Source organism: Bombina bombina, chromosome 1 (genome assembly GCF_027579735.1).
Source record: "Bombina bombina isolate aBomBom1 chromosome 1, aBomBom1.pri, whole genome shotgun sequence".
Taxonomy (NCBI): Eukaryota; Metazoa; Chordata; class Amphibia; order Anura; family Bombinatoridae; genus Bombina; species Bombina bombina.
In genome coordinates, this window is record NC_069499.1 from 1,464,525,162 (window position 1) to 1,464,544,810 (window position 19,649).

At 40.6% G+C, this 19,649-nt stretch overlaps 1 protein-coding gene across 6 annotated transcripts in view; it reads left to right on the forward strand.

The window, feature by feature from the left end:
- ENDOV (endonuclease V) overlaps window positions 1–19,649 on the forward strand; it is a 379,967-nt gene that overhangs the window by 311,549 nt on the left and 48,769 nt on the right. For 3 of the 6 annotated variants that reach the window (XM_053706533.1, XM_053706549.1, XM_053706526.1), the window contains 2 exons: window positions 8,583–8,664; window positions 9,300–9,387. The exons of 1 other annotated variant lie outside the window; for it this stretch is intronic. In XM_053706533.1, coding sequence (XP_053562508.1) covers window positions 8,583–8,664; window positions 9,300–9,387 — 170 coding nt within the window. The remainder of the gene's footprint in view (window positions 1–8,582; window positions 8,665–9,299; window positions 9,388–19,649) is intronic. 2 more of the 6 variants (XM_053706542.1, XM_053706554.1) reach the window with 1 other exon arrangement.

Below are 19,649 nucleotides of genomic sequence, written 5' to 3' on the forward strand. Positions count from 1 at the left end.
GGTTTTGTACATCCAATTAAAGCTACTTTGTATGAGCCTAGAAAGTGCATAAAGATGATGATTTGAAATAAAATAATATAGATGATGATTGGGATAGAGTAATATCAATTCTTAGGTGAGTGTGCAACTGACACGCTAATCGTGAGAAAAAGAAAGAAAACAAATATATTCACTTGTGAAATTAAATGTGTACCAAAAAATGTGTGTACAAAAAATATACCAAAAAAATATAAAAAATATATAAAAAAATATATATATACCAAAAATATATATACAAAACGATCTAATACCGGTATGATCTGTGAATAAAATCAAAACATAAAATTGTGAATTACCTATGTCTCTGAGAGACCAGGTGGATAACCAGAGCTGTCCTTAGCTGTTTTATCTAAGAACCAGGTTTGGTTATATCAGAAGCTGTTAGTTTCCTAAACAAAATTCTGAATGATATAACTATCAAGAGCTGTAAGTTTCCTACACAAATTCTTAAATGCTATAAATATCACAATACAATATATGCCAGCATCTAGGAATGACATAAAAACATTGTCTTGAAAAAGGCCCCATCACAGGGCCGAAACGCGTTGACATTGGAGAGATTTGTGAGGCTCATATATCACCAGGATCAGCTTATTGGGTGAGTCTATTACCTGTTAGACTTAGTCCCTTTAAGCCCTTTGTTTAGTGCACTTTATATTTTTTCAACAGGTTTCCGGAGACCTTTGGACCCCAGAATTATCTTCATCATTTGGCTGTTATTTGGATTAATTAATCATTGGACTATGGACTTTACTTTTTAAACATTTCTTTGCTCCCCCATTGAATTGGGTTTTAATAGTGTCAAAACATTGTTTTATTATTTCCTTTTTTATTTTTATTTTTATGTCATTCCTAGATGCTGGCATATATTGTATTGTGATATTTATAGCATTTAAGAATTTGTGTAGGAAACTTACAGCTCTTGATAGTTATATCATTCAGAAATTTGTTTAGGAAACTAACAGCTTCTGATATAACCAAACCTGGTTCTTAGATAAAACTAAACTCTCTGATGAAGCGCATGTGCCCATGCGCGAAACGCGTAAGATAGGAGCTTACCTGTGTCTGATGATAAGCCTGCTCCTAATAAATACTCTATTTCATCTACCTTGAAGACTCTGCATTCTTTTTCCTCTTTTCTTAGATAAAACAGCTAAGGACAGCTCTGGTTATCCACCTGGTCTCTCAGAGACATAGGTAATTCACAATTTTATGTTTTGATTTTATTCACAGATCATACCGGTATTAGATCGTTTTGTATATATATTTTTGGTATATATATATTTTTTATATATTTTTTATATTTTTTTGGTATATTTTTTGTACACACATTTTTTGGTACACATTTAATTTCACAAGTGAATATATTTGTTTTCTTTCTTTTTCTCACGATTAGCGTGTCAGTTGCACACTCACCTAAGAATTGATATTACTCTATCCCAATCATCATCTATATTATTTTATTTCAAATCATCATCTTTATGCACTTTCTAGGCTCATACAAAGTAGCTTTAATTGGATGTACAAAACCAGGATAGTAGTTTTCTTATGCTATAAGTGACCTCTATGTTACAAATAAAGTAGTGATCAGTGAAGTCATCTGATCAGGTCGTATTAATAAACTGTATTAATAAACTGTGATTTTATACTTTAAACCCAGTGTGTGTTATTAAAAAGGATATATTTATCCATTGTATTCATTCTTCTGTTATAATTTTGAATTTTATCGATTCATCCAAATTGGGGATATTGTTTTTTAAACTTATTGGATTCATCTAATTGGTGACATCGTTCTATGTCATCTGTATATTAAGGTACCTGTAGTTTACTTTAGCCTTCATTGGCGCTCCTATAATTCTTTGTACTGTTAAACTCCCAAGGACCTATTAGGGGGTCCTTTATAGTGCAGCAGGTAAACAGATCTAGGCGCTGTTCTCAACTCCACATCTACTGTGTGTGTATGTTTGTCTTTGTATGATTTCTGTGGGTGTCTGTGTGTGTGTATGTCTTTGTGTGTTTTCTGTGGGTGTCTCTGTGTGTGTGTATGTCTTTGTGTGTTTTCTGAGGCTGTCTCTGTGGGTGTTTCCTTGGGTGTATGTGCAAGTTTGTGTTTTGAGTTTGTGTGTGTCCCCATTGTCTGTTCCTTTTTTAGGACATTTTGACCTTACTACTGATTATTTACATATTTCTACTAACAACACCTGGTCACATGGAGTAGGCAAATACTCCCCAGCCAAAGGCTTAAATATCCCTCCCACTTCCCCTATCCTCCCAGTCATTCCTTGCCTTTCGTCAATAGAAGAGGTGACAGAGAAGTGTCAGAAGATTCAGATATTCCTGTAATGGGTATGTTCCCTTCAAGAGACTGGAATTTTAAGTAATCATATAAACCTCTCAGTGAGAGTACTGATGAAAGTCTGGAGATGCAGGGAAATTTTTCTGCGAAACCATCCAGACTGTTAGCTAACAACCCCTGAGCAATCAGTGTTGATGAGTTTCACTGCTTGCTTTTAATCACTCAGGTCCCTGTCAGAGCATCGCTACAAGGCTGTCACACTTTAGAGGCTGTATCTGTTCCACAGCATGGATCCTGGAGGGTAAGTCTGCTTTATTGTTAAAGCAGGGACTCCTGTATAGGGTCACAGTGTGACTCCTCTGTACCTCAAGAATCAAGGGTTAATATCTCCTTTAGGGAGATTATTGGGAACAGTTATGGGGATTTTTATGTTCTGCATTAGGTTTGGGCTCATAAGACTGTGTGCTGTGCTTTTGGCTTTGGAACAGACAGGTTTCACTTTCGTTTTCGAGTGTTGCACAGCTTAAATTATCTTAGCACTCTTTTTTAGAGGAGGGGAAGTCCTGTCTTATGTACCACTTGACCGGGTGCAGGCTCTTTCACTTCCTTGTGATCCTGCTGCAGACAGCACTCCTGAGGAGAGCTTTCTACTGTTTTAAAGTCAAAGAAGGGAACTAATTCTGCCAATACTCATAGCGCAATTAGTCCCTCTGAGCCATCAATCTCTCAGGATTCTATGACCCGAGAGATTTCTGTCTACTTAAACCGCTTCACATGTAGTTCCCCGTATCACAGCGAATTCTCCATCGGGGGGGGGGGGGGGGGCTTTTTCCTGCGGACTTTACCGCACAGCTACAATCGGCGGTGTCTGCGGCCCTGAGTGCCCTACCTATCTCTGGGAAACATAAGAGAAAGGTTAAACATAGTTCTCCCGATTTAGTCATCTAAATTCCTATCGGATCTAGCCTGTATGTCACAGCTATCCAAGGATGAGTTAACCTCTGTAGTGTTGGAGGGTGAACTTTCTGAGTCGGAGACGTCTGTTACTAAGTCTCCTCCGGCGGATGAACCCTCCTTTAGATTCAAAATTGAACATCTGCATTTTTTACTAAAGGAGGTTCTCTCTACGCTAGAGGTTCCATAGGCTAAGCTACCTGAGGAACCTAAGATACCTAAGTAAGACAGGGTCTACGAAGACAGAAAGGCCCCACAGACTTTTCCTGTACCAGTTCATATGGCAAACATTTTAAGTTACGAATGGGAAAGAATCGGAACTTCCTTTTCTCCCTCAGCAACTTTTAAGAAATTGTTCCCTGTCCCTAACTCCCAAATAGAATTTTGGGGTTCCATCCCTAAGGTGGATGGCGCCATTTCGACGCTAGCTAAGTGTCCTACTATACCCATTGAGGATAATTCGTCCTTAAGAGAGCCAATGGACAAGAAGTTGGAAATTCTCCTGAGGAGAATGTTCTAACACACATTTTTTTTATTCCAACAGGCTGCATCAGTAGCCGCGGTGGCTGGAGCAGCTACCTACTGGTGCGACTCTCTGTCTGAACTTATTGAGGTGGAATCTCCCCTCGAGGATATTCAGGAGAGCCTTAAGGCATTAAGAATTGCTAATTCCTTCATGGGTGATGTGAATATGTAAATTATACGTTTGAACGCAAAGACTTGAGGTTTTGCGGTTCTAGGGTGAAGTCTTGGTCTGCGGATATGACTACTAAATCCAGGTAACTTTCTCTTCCCTTCAAGGGGAAGAACTTATTCGGACCAGGTCTGGACTCCATCATTTCCACGGTTACTGGAGGGAAAGGAGCCTCCCTACCACAGGATAAGAAGAACAGACCTAAGGGACGACAGTCCTCGAATTTTCGTTACTTTCGTTCGGACAAGTCCCAACGATCTCAATCCTCATCCAAGCCTGAGCAGCCCAAGAGTACTTGGAAGCCGTTCAGTCCTGAAACAAATACAAACAGACAAAGAAGCCTGCTTATAACAAATCAGCATGAAGGGGCGGCCCCCGATCCAGGATCAGATCGAGTAGGGGGCAGAATGTCGCTTTTCTCAGACCCTTGGTTTCAGGATGTTCAGGACCCTTGGGTTGTAGAAATCGTATCTCAGGACTATCGGATAGGATTCAAGTCTCATCCGCCCATGGGGCAGATTCCTTCTCTCCAGACTGTCTACAAGACTAGAGAAGAGGACTACCTTTTTTAGGTTTGCGTACGGGATCTAGTCTCTTTAGGAGTAATTGTCCCGGTACTTGCATCAGAGAAAGGTCTGGAGTTTTATTCAAACCTCTTCGTGGATCACAAAAAGTAGGAAACTTTTCATTCAATTCTGGACTTGAAGTGACTAAACAAATGTCTAAGCGTCCCATCCTTCAAGATGAAGGCAATAAAATCAACCCTTCCCCTGCTTCAGAAAGGACAGTTTATGACTACCATAGAACTTAAGGATGCATACCTTCACGTTCCGATATAAGGAACATTTTCAATTCCTAAGGTTTGCATTTCTTGACCAAATCTTCCAGTTCATAGCACTTCCGTTTGGCTTAGCTACTGCTCCAAGAATATTTACGAAGGTTCTGGGAGCTCTCCTAGCGGTGCCAGAACATAAGCTATCGCAGTAGCACTTTACCTGGACGATATCTTGGTACAGACACCATCTTTTTGTCTAGCAAGGGAGCACTCTGAATTCCTTCTAAGTCTTCTTCAGTCACATGGATGGAAGATAAACTTGGAAAAGGGTTCTTTTACTCCAAATACCAGGGGGAATTTCCTGGGTACAGTTTTAGACTCGGTATTCATGAAAATTTTTCTAACTGGTCAGAGACGTTGCAAGATAACATCAGCTTGCCTTGCCTTCCTGGCCTCCCTAAGTCCTTCGGTGGCCCAGTGTATAGAGGTGATTGGCCTCATGGTGTCCTGTATGGACATCATTCCTTTTGCTAGATTCCATCTCAGATCCTTACAACTATGCATGCTGAAACAATGGAACAGCGACCATTCACTTTCTGGGTTCATCCCAGTTTATCAGATTCCAATCGGACAATATAACTTTGGTAGCCTACATCAACCATCAGGGAAGAACGAGGAGTTCATTAGCAATGACAGAGGTTTCTCAGATACTGGAATGGACGGAGACCCACAACTGTGTGCTGTCAGCGATGCACATTCTGGGTGTGGACAACTGGGAAGCAGACTTCCTCAGTAGGCAATCTTTTCACCCGGGGGAATGGTCTCTCCTCCCCGAGGTATTTGCAGATATATGCTCCAGATGGGGGATGCCAGAGATAGACGTTATGACCTCCCGTTTAAATGCCAAACTACCCAGGTACGGGTCAAGATCGAGGGATCCTCAAGCAGAACTAATAGATGCTCTAGCGGTTCCCTGGAAGTTCAGACTCATATATCTATTTCCTCCATTACCTCTTCTCCCCATGTGGTGGCTCAGGTCAAACAGGAGCATGCATAGTGATTCTAATTGCTCCATCCTGGACGGATGGATTGGAGAAATTTCTATCAGCTAGTTCACTCAAGGGACAGATATCGGCCCTTTCGGTGTTGATGCACAAGAGATTAGCTGAGCTTCCGGATGTGTAGTCCTTTGACTAGGATCAGGCCTGTGTTTAGAAGGGTGGCTCCACCTTGGAGTCTCAACCTTGTTCTCCGTGTGTTGCAGCAGGCTCTGTTTTAGCCAATGCATAATGTTGACATTTAATTGTTATTCTGGAAGGTTCTGTTTCTGTTGGCTATTGCCTCTGCTCGCAGAGTCTCGGAGATTTCTGCCTTGCAATGTGACCCCCCCTTACCTTATTTTTCACACATATAAGGCGATTTTACGTACTAAGTTAGGTTTCCTTCCTAAAGTAGTGTCAGATGGTAACATTAATCAGGAGATTGTTGTTCCTCACTTGTGTCCCAATCCTTCCTCAGTGAAGGAACGTTTGCTCCACAATTTAGATGTGGTTCGTGCCTTGAGGTTTTATCTTCAGGCTATTAAGGAGTTCGGACAATCTTCATCTTTGTTTGTCATCTATGCAGGTAAACATAGGGGTCAGAAGACCACTATGTCTTCTCTGTCTTTCTGGTTGAGGAGTGCCATCCGCCTAGCTTATGAGACAGCGGGACAACAGCCTCCTGATAGGATTATGGCTCATTCTACTAAAGCAGTAGCTTCTTCCTGGGCCTTAAAGAATGAAGCCTCTATGGATCAGTTTTATAAGTCGGCTACCTGGTCCTCCTTACATACTTTTTAATTTTGATGTGTTTGCTTCGGCTGAAGCAGCTTTTGGGAGAATGGTTTTGCAGGCTGTGGAGCCCTCAGATTAGGGTCTGCCTCCTTTTTGTTCCCTCCCGTCATTCCTTCAGTGTCCTCTGGAGCTTGGGTATGGTTTTCCCAACAGTAAGGAATGAAGTTATGGACTCTCCCTGCATTATGGAAAGAAAACAAAATGTATGCTTACCAGATAAATTCCTTTCTTTCCTGGCAGGCAGAGTCCACGACCCCACCCGTAAGATATTTTTGTTTGGGTGGCTGCCTTTTTATAATTTCTTCTGGCATCTTTATACCCTGTTTCTCCTACTTTTCCATGTTCCCTCGGCCAAATGACTGGGAGGATAGGGGAAGTGGGAGGGATATTTAAGCTTTGGCTGTGGTGTCTTTGCCTCCTCCTGATGGCCAGGTGTTGTATTTCCCAAAAGTAAGGAATGAAGTTGTGGACTCTCCTTGCCAGGAAAGAAAGGAATTTATCTGGTGCAAAGCTGTAGTCTACCTCATTACTTGTTAGGTCAATGTAAACAACTACTGAGTGTCCGTGTGGGTGTCTGTGTCTGAGGGTGTTTGTGTGTTTCTTTGCATGTCTGCTAGAGTGTCTATATGTGAATTCTTATGTGTGAGTGTGTGTTTCAGTGTATGAGTGTGTCTGTGTGTTTCTGGCAAAAAAAGTGTTAAAGTGCATATACGTTTTAGTCATCTGGCCCTTTATTTTTGCTATTAATATCTGTTTTTGTTTTGTGGAGTATAAATATGACAACCCACTAAAAAGGTGTACAGCTAATAAACGTTGGCTTTTAAGAAGACAATAAACTGAGCTAATAAAGAGATGTAACCTTTAATGAACTCACATTCTTTATGCCCTATATTTGTTTTTATACATAGCATTACTTTATAATAATACTACAGCTATAGCTGACTCATGTTGTCTTGCCCTGCTGGACTTGTTAATGGCGTGCTGAGTCACCATACAGGTACAGTATACGTATGCGCTGCTGGCTGCATTGCCACCTACTCTCGTCCAAGGTGGAACCTGAAACGGCTGTATTTGATCTCAGCAATTCATATATTTATGTATTCTTTTGCAAATGCAGCCAACCTGATCTTAAAGCTGGTACTTGTGAGTTATGGGTGAATGTGACGGGGCTTCCAAGTGTCATTCATATAGTAATTTATTTGTGATCATCCATTTGCTTGTATACTTTATTTAATAAAAGAACTTGCCCCAACGTGTCTGCCCTCTCATTAAGAAACAGACTTGGCACCTTCACTTCTCGCCAGTCTTTATTGTCTGTTACTCTCAATTGTGGTTGTGTTGCTTTATACTTTTTTCTGTTGCCTTCTTCTGCGTCTGTGTTTCTTTTTTTTATGCCTTTGTTCCTCTGTCTGTCTTTGTTTGCTCTGTAAGATGATTGAAGATGCAGATCATAAGATAAGTGTGCAAGGTGGATTGACTTATTAACTAATTAAAAACAACAGGAGGCCTGATTCAAAGACAGAGCTGTAGTACTTCAGCTCAGTCATTTACCTTAGAGTAACTTTTGTGACAAAGACCAGAGCACTGCAATAGCCAGTGATTTCTAATTAATATCCTTACTGGTATCCTAGAGACATCAAAGTGATTTCTTTCATATAGGTGGCGAGAGTCCACAAACTGTTATGTATGGGATATACATTCCTGCCAGGAGGAGGCAAAGGTTCCCAAACCTATAACTCCCCCCCACCTCACACAAACCGCAGTTTTAAACCTTGCCTCTTTAGGAGGTGGTTGAAACATGATGTGCTTGATTACTTCAGTGAAAGGCGCTTCAGAGCATATTGAAGTCCAGTTCCCTTTAGAGTACAGTGCTTGTCAGAGGGAAGGGAGTATTGCCTTATGTCACCATGTTTTGGCTTAATGGGAAATCTTTTCGTTGACTCTCTGTAAATTCAGTTGCAGGGCTTTATCTTATGCCTCCCTTTACAGATCAACATTATACTCCTACTCCATTACCTCTGCTGTTGTGTTTCAGTACTGGTTTGGCTGTCTGCTATGAGATTGTCTATGGGTAAGTATATTTTATTATATAGACACTTACCGTTATGGGTTGGGCACTTTTAACTTTTAAAACTTTAACTTTGTATAACTATGTGTATGTATGGCCCAGGGACAGGTTCTTAATATTCTTCTTGCTTAATTTGCACTAGACCATTCTCATGCATAGGATGCGATTAGTTAACACAAACATTTTTTTAAAAAAAAAAACATGCGCACACAAGCCCACACTCCTTGGATTTTTGCGTAAGATTGTGCACCATAATTTTCACGCCTTTTTTCAAACTCGCGCCTTTAAGTGCACATCTTTACATATTTTTTTTGCGCCATAAATGCGAAATCTGTCTAATGCATGCATGTCTATCAACGCATCTATATTGTGCACATCATATTGCATCATACAATTACAATAGTAATTATTGCAGCTTAAATTTTTGCCATAATGGAACAGCCCCAATCTGTCCCTAAAGTTACTATAGGAACTGAGTCTGTTAAACACCTTTCTACAAAAGCTAAGTGTACTTATTGTAAACAACTGAAGTAGCTTCTTCATCTCATTTATGTGGCTCATGCTTAGATTTATTGCATACCAATCAATCTAGTGATGTTTCTATGTGTACTAATGCATCTACTGTCTCCTCATTGCAGATGGCGTACCTTCCGCAATGAAAACGTTTATTTCTACAGCCTTTATGAAGGCCTTGGCTGCACTGCCACTTTCAAATAAGCGAAAAAGGTCAGTTAAAATATTACCTTCTACTAGTAATAGTAGAAGACCTACAAAATACTGAAGTATCCTCGAATGATGAGGATTCCTCTAACAGTGAGGCTCACTCATCGGACATAGAACCTGATAATTCCTCTTTCTTCTGTTAAGTGTGATCAGTCCACGGGTCATCATTACTTCTGGGATATTAACTGCTCCCCTACAGGAAGTGCAAGAGGATTCACCCAGCAGAGCTCCATATAGCTCCTCCCTTCTACGTCACTCCCAGTCATTCTCTTGCACCCAGCAACTAGATAGGTCGTGTGAGAGGACTATGGTGATTATACTTAGTTTTATATCTTCAATCAAAAGTTTGTTATTTTAAAATAGCACCGGAGTGTGTTATTACCTCTCTGGCAGAGTTTGAGGAAGAATCTACCAGAGTTTTGCTATGATTTTAGCCGGAGTAGTTAAGATCATATTGCTGTTCTCGGCCATCTGAGGAGTGAGGTAAACTTCAGATCAGGGGACAGCGGGCAGATGAATCTGCATAGAGGTATGTAGCAGTTTTTATTTTCTGACAATGGAATTGATGAGAAAATCCTGCCATACCGATATAATGTCATGTATGTATACTTTACACTTCAGTATTCTGGGAGAATGGTACTTCACTAGAATTACACTGTAAGAAAGACATAAAGCTGTTTAATAACTAGAGATTATGTTTAACGTTTTTGCTGGAATGTAAAATCGTTTTCATTTGCTGAGGTACTGAGTGAATAAATGTTTGGGCACCATTTTTCCACTTGGCAGTTGCTTAAATCTGTTTTTTCTGTCAGTTTCTGTTCTCCCTCACTGCTGTGTGTGTGGGGGAGGGGCGCTTTTACTATGCATCAAATATTTCAGTCAGCAACTCATTGTATTCCCTGCATGATCTGGTTCATCTCTACAGAGCTCAGGGGTCTTCAAAACTTATTTTGAGGGAGGTAATTTCTCTCAGCAGAGCTGTGAGAATTATAGTTTGACTGAAATAAAAACTTTTATTCTGTAATTTGTTTCCTGCTTTCAGAAATTGTTATCTTTGCTAATGGGATTAAACCTTTGCTAAAGTTGTGTTGTTTACAAGGATTGAGGCTATAACTGTTTCAATTTATTAATTTTTAACTGTCATAGATCTTCTGTGCTTCTTAAAGGCACAGTACGTTTTAATATTATTCTATTTGAATTGTATTTCCAAGTTGCAAGTTTATTTGCTAGTGTGTTAAACATGTCTGATTCAGAAGATGATACCTGTGTCATTTGTTGCAATGCCAAAGTGGAGCCCAATAGAAATTTATGTACTAACTGTATTGATGCTACTTTAAATAAAAATCAATCTGTACAAATTGAACAAATTTCACCAAACAACGAGGGGAGAGTTATGCCGACTAACTCGCCTCACGTGTCAGTACCTACATCTCCCGCTCAGAGGGAGGTGCGTGATATTGTAGCGCCGAGTACAGCTGGGCGGCCATTACAAATCACATTACAGGATATGGCTACTGTTATGACTGAAGTTTTGGCTAAATTACCAGAACTAAAAGGTAAGCGTGATCATTCTGGGGTGAGAACAGAGTGCGCTGATAATATTAGGGCCATGTCAGACACTGCGTCACAGGTGGCAGAACATGAGGACGGAGAACTTCATTCTGTGGGTGACGGTTCTGATCCAAACAGACTGGATTCAGATATTTCAAATTTTAAATTTAAACTGGAAAACCTCCGTGTATTACTAGGGGAGGTGTTAGCGGCTCTGAATGATTGTAACACAGTTGCAATACCAGAGAAAATGTGTAGGTTGGATAAATATTTTGCGGTACCGACGAGTACTGAGGTTTTTCCTATACCTAAGAGACTTACTGAAATTGTTACTAAGGAGTGGGATAGACCCGGTGTGCCGTTCTCACCCCCTCCGATATTTAGAAAAATGTTTCCAATAGACGCCACCACAAGGGACTTATGGCAAACGGTCCCTAAGGTGGAGGGAGCAGTTTCTACTTTAGCTAAGCGTACCACTATCCCGGTGGAGGATAGCTGTGCTTTTTCAGATCCAATGGATAAAAAGTTAGAGGGTTACCTTAAGAAAATGTTTGTTCAACAAGGTTTTATATTGCAACCCCTTGCATGCATTGCGCCGATCACGGCTGCAGCGGCATTCTGGATTGAGTCTCTGGAAGAGAACATTGGTTCAGCTACTCTGGACGACATTACGGACAGGCTTAGAGTCCTTAAACTAGCTAATTCATTCATTTCGGAGGCCGTAGTACATCTTACTAAACTTACGGCGAAGAATTCAGGATTCGCCATTCAGGCACGCAGGGCGCTGTGGCTAAAATCCTGGTCAGCTGATGTTACTTCTAAGTCTAAATTGCTTAATATACCTTTCAAAGGGCAGACCTTATTCGGGCCCGGGTTGAAAGATTATCGCTGACATTACAGGAGGTAAAGGCCATGCCCTGCCTCAGGACAAAGCCAAAGCCAAGACTAGACAGTCTAGTTTTCGTTCCTTTCGTAATTTCAAAGCAGGAGCAGCATCAACTTCCTCTGCACCAAAACAGGAAGGAGCTGTTGCTCGCTACAGACAAGGCTGGAAACCTAACCAGTCCTGGAACAAGGGCAAGCAGACTAGGAAACCTGCTGCTGCCCCCCAAAACAGCATGAATTGAGGGCCCCCGATCCGGGATCGGATCTAGTGGGGGGCAGACTTTCTCTCTTCGCCCAGGCTTGGGTAAGAGATGTTCAGGATCCCTGGGCGCTAGAGATAATATCTCAGGGATACCTTCTGGACTTCAAATACTCTCCTCCAAGAGAGAGATTTCATCTGTCAAGATTGTCAACAATCCAGACAAAGAAAGAGGCTTTTCTACGCTGCGTACAAGAGCTCTTGTTAATGGGAGTAATCCATCCAGTTCCACGATCGGAACAGGGACAGGGGTTTTACTCAAATCTGTTTGTGGTTCCCAAAAAAGAGGGAACTTTCAGACCAATCCTGGACTTAAAGATCCTAAACAAATTCACAAAGATCATTACCGGTACCTAAGGTTTGCCTTCCTAGACAGGCATTACCAGTTTGTGGCTCTTCCATTCGGATTGGCTACAGCGCCAAGAATCTTCACAAAGGTTCTGGGTGCTCTTCTGGCGGTACTAAGAATCTCGGTAGCTCCATACCTAGACGACATTCTGATACAAGCTTCAAGCTTTCAAACTGCCAAATCTCATACAGAGTTAGTGCTGGCATTTCTAAGGTCACATGGATGGAAGGTGAACGAAAAGAAAAGTTCACTCGTTCCACTCACAAGAGTTCCCTTCCTGGGGACTCTTATAGATTCTGTAGAAATGAAGATTTACCTGACAGAGGACAGGCTATCAAGACTTCAAAGTGCTTGCCGCACTCTTCATTCCATTCAACACCCGTCAGTGGCTCAATGTATGGAGGTAATCGGCTTAATGGTAGCGGCAATGGACATAGTACCCTTTGCACGCTTACACCTCAGACCACTGCAACTGTGCATGCTAGGTCAGTGGAATGGGGATTACTCAGACTTATCCCCTTCTCTGAATCTGGATCAAGAGACCAGAAATTCTCTTCTATGGTGGCTTTCTCGGCCACACCTGTCCAGGGGGATGCCATTCAGCAGACCAGACTGGACAATTGTAACAACAGACGCCAGCCTTCTAGGTTGGGGTGCCGTCTGGAATTCCCTGAAGGCTCAGGGACTATGGAGTCAGGAGGAGAGTCTCCTGCCAATAAACATTCTGGAATTGAGAGCAGTTCTCAATGCCCTCCTGGCTTGGCCCCAGTTGACAACTCGGGGGTTCATCAGGTTTCAGTCGGACAACATCACGACTGTAGCTTACATCAACCATCAGGGAGGGACAAGAAGCTCCCTAGCTATGATGGAAGTATCAAAGATAATTCGCTGGGCAGAGTCTCACTCTTGCCACCTGTCAGCAATCCACATCCCGGGAGTGGAGAACTGGGAGGCGGATTTCTTAAGTCGTCAGACTTTTCATCCGGGGGAGTGGGAACTTCATCCGGAGGTCTTTGCCCAAATACTTCGACGTTGGGGCAAACCAGAGATAGATCTCATGGCGTCTCGACAGAACGCCAAGCTTCCTCGTTACGGGTCCAGATCCAGGGATCCAGGAGCAGTCCTGATAGATGCTCTGACAGCACCTTGGGACTTCAGGATGGCTTACGTGTTTCCACCCTTCCCGTTGCTTCCTCGATTGATAGCCAGAATCAAACAAGAGAGAGCATCAGTGATTCTAATAGCACCTGCGTGGCCACGCAGGACTTGGTATGCAGACCTGGTGGACATGTCATCCTGTCCGCCTTGGTCTCTACCTCTGAAACAGGACCTTCTGATACAGGGTCCCTTCAAACATCAAAATCTAACTTCTCTGAAGCTGACTGCTTGGAAATTGAACGCTTAATTTTATCAAGACGTGGGTTTTCTGAGTCAGTTATTAGTACCTTAATACAGACTAGGAAACCTGTTACCAGAAAGATTTACCATAAGATATGGCGTAAATACCTACATTGGTGTGAATCCAAAGGTTACTCTTGGAGTAAGGTTAGGATTCCTAGGATATTGTCTTTTCTACAAGAAGGTTTAGAAAAGGGTTTATCTGCTAGTTCATTAAAGGGACAGATCTCAGCTCTGTCCATTCTGTTACACAAACGTCTGTCAGAAGTTCCTGACGTCCAGGCTTTTTGTCAGGCTTTGGCCAGGATTAAGCCTGTGTTTAAAACTGTTGCTCCACCATGGAGTTTAAACCTTGTTCTTAATGTTTTACAGGGCGTTCCGTTTGAACCCCTTCATTCCATTGATATAAAGTTGTTATCTTGGAAAGTTCTATTTTTAATGGCTATTTCCTCGGCTCGAAGAGTCTCTGAATTATCAGCCTTACATTGTGATTCTCCTTATTTGATTTTTCATTCGGATAAGGTAGTCCTGCGTACTAAACCTGGGTTCTTACCTAAGGTAGTTACTAACAGGAATATCAATCAAGAGATTGTTGTTCCTTCTTTATGCCCAAATCCTTCTTCAAAGAAGGAACGTCTACTGCACAACCTGGATGTAGTCCGGGCTCTAAAATTTTACTTGCAGGCAACTAAGGAATTCCGACAAACGTCTTCTCTGTTTGTCATTTACTCTGGGCAGAGGAGAGGTCAAAAAGCTTCCGCTACCTCTCTTTCTTTTTGGCTTCGTAGCATAATTCGTTTAGCTTATGAGACTGCTGGACAGCAGCCCCCTGAAAGAATTACAGCTCATTCTACTAGAGCTGTGGCTTCCACTTGGGCCTTCAAGAATGAGGCCTCTGTTGAACAGATTTGCAAGGCTGCAACTTGGTCTTCGCTTCATACTTTTTCCAAATTTTACAAATTTGACACCTTTGCTTCATCGGAGGCTATTTTTGGGAGAAAGGTTCTTCAGGCAGTGGTTCCTTCTGTATAAAGAGTCTGCCTATCCCTCCCGTCATCCGTGTACTTTTGCTTTGGTATTGGTATCCCAGAAGTAATGATGACCCGTGGACTGATCACACTTAACAGAAGAAAACATAATTTATGCTTACCTGATAAATTCCTTTCTTCTGTAGTGTGATCAGTCCACGGCCCGCCCTGTTTTTAAGGCAGGTAAATATTTTTTAATTTATACTCCAGTCACCACTTCACCCTTGGCTTTTCCTTTCTCGTTGGTCCTTGGTCGAATGACTGGGAGTGACGTAGAAGGGAGGAGCTATATGCAGCTCTGCTGGGTGAATCCTCTTGCACTTCCTGTAGGGGAGCAGTTAATATCCCAGAAGTAATGATGACCCGTGGACTGATCACACTACAGAAGAAAGGAATTTATCAGGTAAGCATAAATTATGTTTTTTTATTTAAAATTGGACATTCATTCTTTTTTAAAGGAAGTCTTAGTGATTTTAGGGATTGAAGAAGCTAAACCTTCTAATAATAAACCCTGTAATCGTTTGAATTTAGTACATAAAACTGTTATCAATCTCCCAGAGATTTTCCCTATACCTCATGCTGTCTCTGATATGAATGCTAAGTAATGGTCTAAACCAGGTGTCTTTTAACCCTTCTTCAAGGTTTAAAAAAACTATATAATTTACCTGCTGCTAATTCAGAGCTAGATTACGAGTTTTGCGGTATGAGTAAAAAAGCAGCGTTAAGGCTCATAACGCTGCTTTTTCACTACTGCTGGTATTATGAGCCTTGCAGGTTTAGGGGCACCACACACTTTTCTGGCTGTACCGCAAATGAACTTACGCAATTTGCGTAAAGTCTTTTTTCAATGGGACTTCCATAGCGCTGGCATTACAAGCTTTTTCTGGGAGGCCAAAAAGTGAGCGGTACAGCCTATCCCGCAAGATTCGTAACGCAATCTAAAGTCAGTAGTTATGAGTTTTACGCTACAAAGCTGTAGCATAAAACTCATAACTAAAGTGTTAAAAAGTACACTAACACCCATAAACTACCTATTAACCCCTAAACAGAGGCCCTCCCGCAATCGCAAACACTAAAATAAAATGATTAACCCCTTATCTGCCGCTCCTGACATCGCCACCACTATAATAAACATATTAACCCTAAACCGCCGCACTCCCGCCTCGCAAACACTAGTTAAATATTATTAACCCCAAATCTGCCACCCCTAACATCGCCGCCACCTACTTACATTTATTAACCCCTAATCTGCTGCCCCCAACGTCGGCGCCACTATACTAAATTTATTAACCACTAAACCTAAGTCTAACCCTAATACCCCCTAACTTAAATATAATTAAAATAAATCTAAATAAAACCTTCTATCATTACCTAAATTATTACTATTTAAAACTAAATACTTACCTGTAAAATAAACTAATAGTTACATTGTATCTAGCTTAGGGTTTATTTTTATTTTACAGGCAAGTTTGTATTTATTTTAACTAGGTATAATAGTTACTAAATAGTTATTAACTATTTACTGACTACCTAGCTAAAATAAATACAAAGTTACCTGTAAAATAAAACCTAACCTGTCTTACAATAAAACCTAACCTTACACTACAATTAAATAAATTAAATTAATTAAATACAATTACCTAAATTACAAAAACAAACACTAAATTACACAAAATAAAAAAATATATCAGATATTTAAACTAATTACATCTAATATAATAGCCCTATCAAAATAAAAAATCCCCCCCCAAAATAAAAAAAACCCTATCCTAAACTAAACTACCAATTAGCGCTGCAGAATCTGTTGGCGCTCTACAAATAACCGATAATAATAATAATACCAATAGCCCTTAAAAGGGCCTTTTGTGGGGCATTGCCCCAGAGAAATCAGCTCTTTTACCTGTCCATCTTCAAGACATCCGGCGCGGAGCATCCTCTTCAAGCGAAGTCTTCTTCCAGAATGAATGTTCCTTTAAGTGACGTAATCCAATATGGCATCCCTTGAATTCCGATTGGCTAAACCCTCTGGCTCAGTCTAGAGACCATATTCAAACTGGAATAAATCCAAGCAAAATAATAAATCTAATCCAGCCTCATGAAGGAACGGCCCCCAACCCAGTATTACAGATAGGGGGCAGATTAAAAAAATTTAAAAAATCTTGGTTAGACTTTGTCCAAAATCCCTGGATTCAAAACATTATTTCTAGGGATATCACATTGGATTTAGAATACAACCTCCTACGGGGAGGTTTTTTTCTTACACATATTACAAAACATACTATGAATGCTCAGGCTTTTCTAAGATCTGTGTCAGATCTGAAAAATATGGGAGTAATTGTTCCAGTTCCAACTTGCAAAATGGAAACTATAAGGACTATTTTGCCTATTGTTCAACAAGGTCACTTTATGTCCACAATAGATTTACAGGATGCTTACCTTCACATCGCAATACACACAGAACATTACCAGTTCCTGAGTTTCTCTTTTCTGGATAAGCATTATCACTTTGTTGCTCTTCCGTTTGGTCTAGCTACAACTCCAAGAATATTTACCAAGGTTCTATGCCCTTTTATCGTTAATCAGAGCTCAGGGTATTGCTGTATTTCCTTATCTGGACGATATCTTGGTACTAGCTCAATCTTTCTTTCATGTAATTGGCAAAGGTCCATGAGCTAGTGACGTATGCGATATACATTCCTACCAGGAGGGGGCAAAGTTTCCCAAACCTCAAATCACCACACCCACAATTCAGTTTTACAAACTTTGCCTCCTATGGAGGTGGTGAAGTAAGTTTGTGCTTGATTTTTATGATTTCTTCTATGATAAGAGCTTCTAAGCATTCTGAATCCCAATTCCTCTCAGAGTACAGTGTTTGTCAGAGGGATGTTAAGAGACTATCACTTATTGATTTTATGGTTTCCCTCGCGGGAAATCTTTTCAAGGGTTCTCTGTTATCGGTAAGTATGTATCTTTATTTAAGACACTCTCAGCTATGGTTTGGAACTTTATGTATTAATATAAAGTTTTAAATATATGTATTATACGTATATTTGCCATGAGTCAGGTCTATGTGTATTTCCCATATGCAGTCTAAACAGTTTCAGTATAGGAATCATGTTGGGAAGTTTATTTAAACTTTTTTCTTACTTGGGGTTCTGTCTTTTTCTAATTTGACTTTCATTTTTTTCATGGGCAATTCTAGGCTCGCGTGGGTGCAAAATGCTGTTATTTATTGCATCATTTTATTTTCTTTGTTGACGCTAGTTGTTTTGGTGCGAAATCGCGTTTGTTATGACGGGAATGGTGTAATTTTCTTTAGTTTTTCTCAAAAACAATTGACCTTCTTTCTTTCATGTAATTAGCAAGAGTCCATGAGCTAGTGACGTATGGGATATACATTCCTACCAGGAGGGGCAAAGTTTCCCAAACCTCAAAATGCCTATAAATACACCCCTCACCACACCCACAATTCAGTTGATATGCGCTCCGCAGCAAGTTGGAGCCCGGTTTTCCTCTCAGCGTGCAGTGAATGTCAGAGGGATGTGAGGAGAGTATTGCCTATTTGAATGCAGTGATCTCCTTCTACGGGGTCTATTTCATAGGTTCTCTGTTATCGGTCGTAGAGATTCATCTCTTACCTCCCTTTTCAGATCGACGATATACTCTTATATATACCATTACCTCTGCTGATTCTCGTTTCAGTACTGGTTTGGCTTTCTACAAACATGTAGATGAGTGTCCTGGGGTAAGTAAATCTTATTTTCTGTGACACTCTAAGCTATGGTTGGGCACTTTGTTAATAGAGTTCTAAATATATGTATTCAAACATTTATTTGCCTTGACTCAGAATGTTCAACTTTCCTTATTTTTCAGACAGTCAGTTTCATATTTGGGATAATGCATTTGATTTAATCATTTTTTCTTACCTTCAAAAATGTGACTCTTTTTCCCTGTGTGCTGTTAGGCTCGCGGGGGCTGAAAATGCTTCATTTTATTGCGTCATTCTTGGCGCGGACTTTTTTGGCGCAAAAATTATTTTTCCGTTTCCGGCGTCATACGTGTCGCCGGAAGTTGCGTCATTTTTTGACGTTATTTTGCGCCAAAAATGTCGGCGTTCCGGATGTGGCGTCATTTTTGGCGCCAAAAGCATTTAGGCGCCAAATAATGTGGGCGTCTTATTTGGCGCTAAAAAATATGGGCGTCGCTTTTGTTTTCCACATTATTTAAGTCTCATTTTTCATTGCTTCTGGTTGCTAGAAGCTTGTTCTTTGGCATTTTTTCCCATTCCTGAAACTGTCATTTAAGGAATTTGATCAATTTTGCTTTATATGTTGTTTTTTCTCTTACATATTGCAAGATGTCTCACGTTGCATCTGAGTCAGAAGATACTACAGGAAAATCGCTGTCTAGTGCTGGATCTACCAAAGCTAAGTGTATCTGCTGTAAACTTTTGGTAGCTATTTCTCCGGCTGTTGTTTGTATTAATTGTCATGACAAACTTGTTAATGCAGATAATATTTCCTTTAGTAAAGTACCATTGTCTGTTGCAGTTCCTTCAACATCTAAGGTGCAGAATGTTCCTGATAATATAAGAGATTTTGTTTCTGAATCCATCAAGAAGGCTATGTCTGTTATTTCTCCTTCTAGTAAACGTAAAAAATCTTTTAAAACTTCTCTCCCTACAGATGAATTTTTAAATGAACATCATCATTCTGATTCTGATGATTCTTCTGGTTCAGAGGATTCTGTTTCAGAGATTGATGCTGATAAATCTTCATATTTATTTAAAATGAAA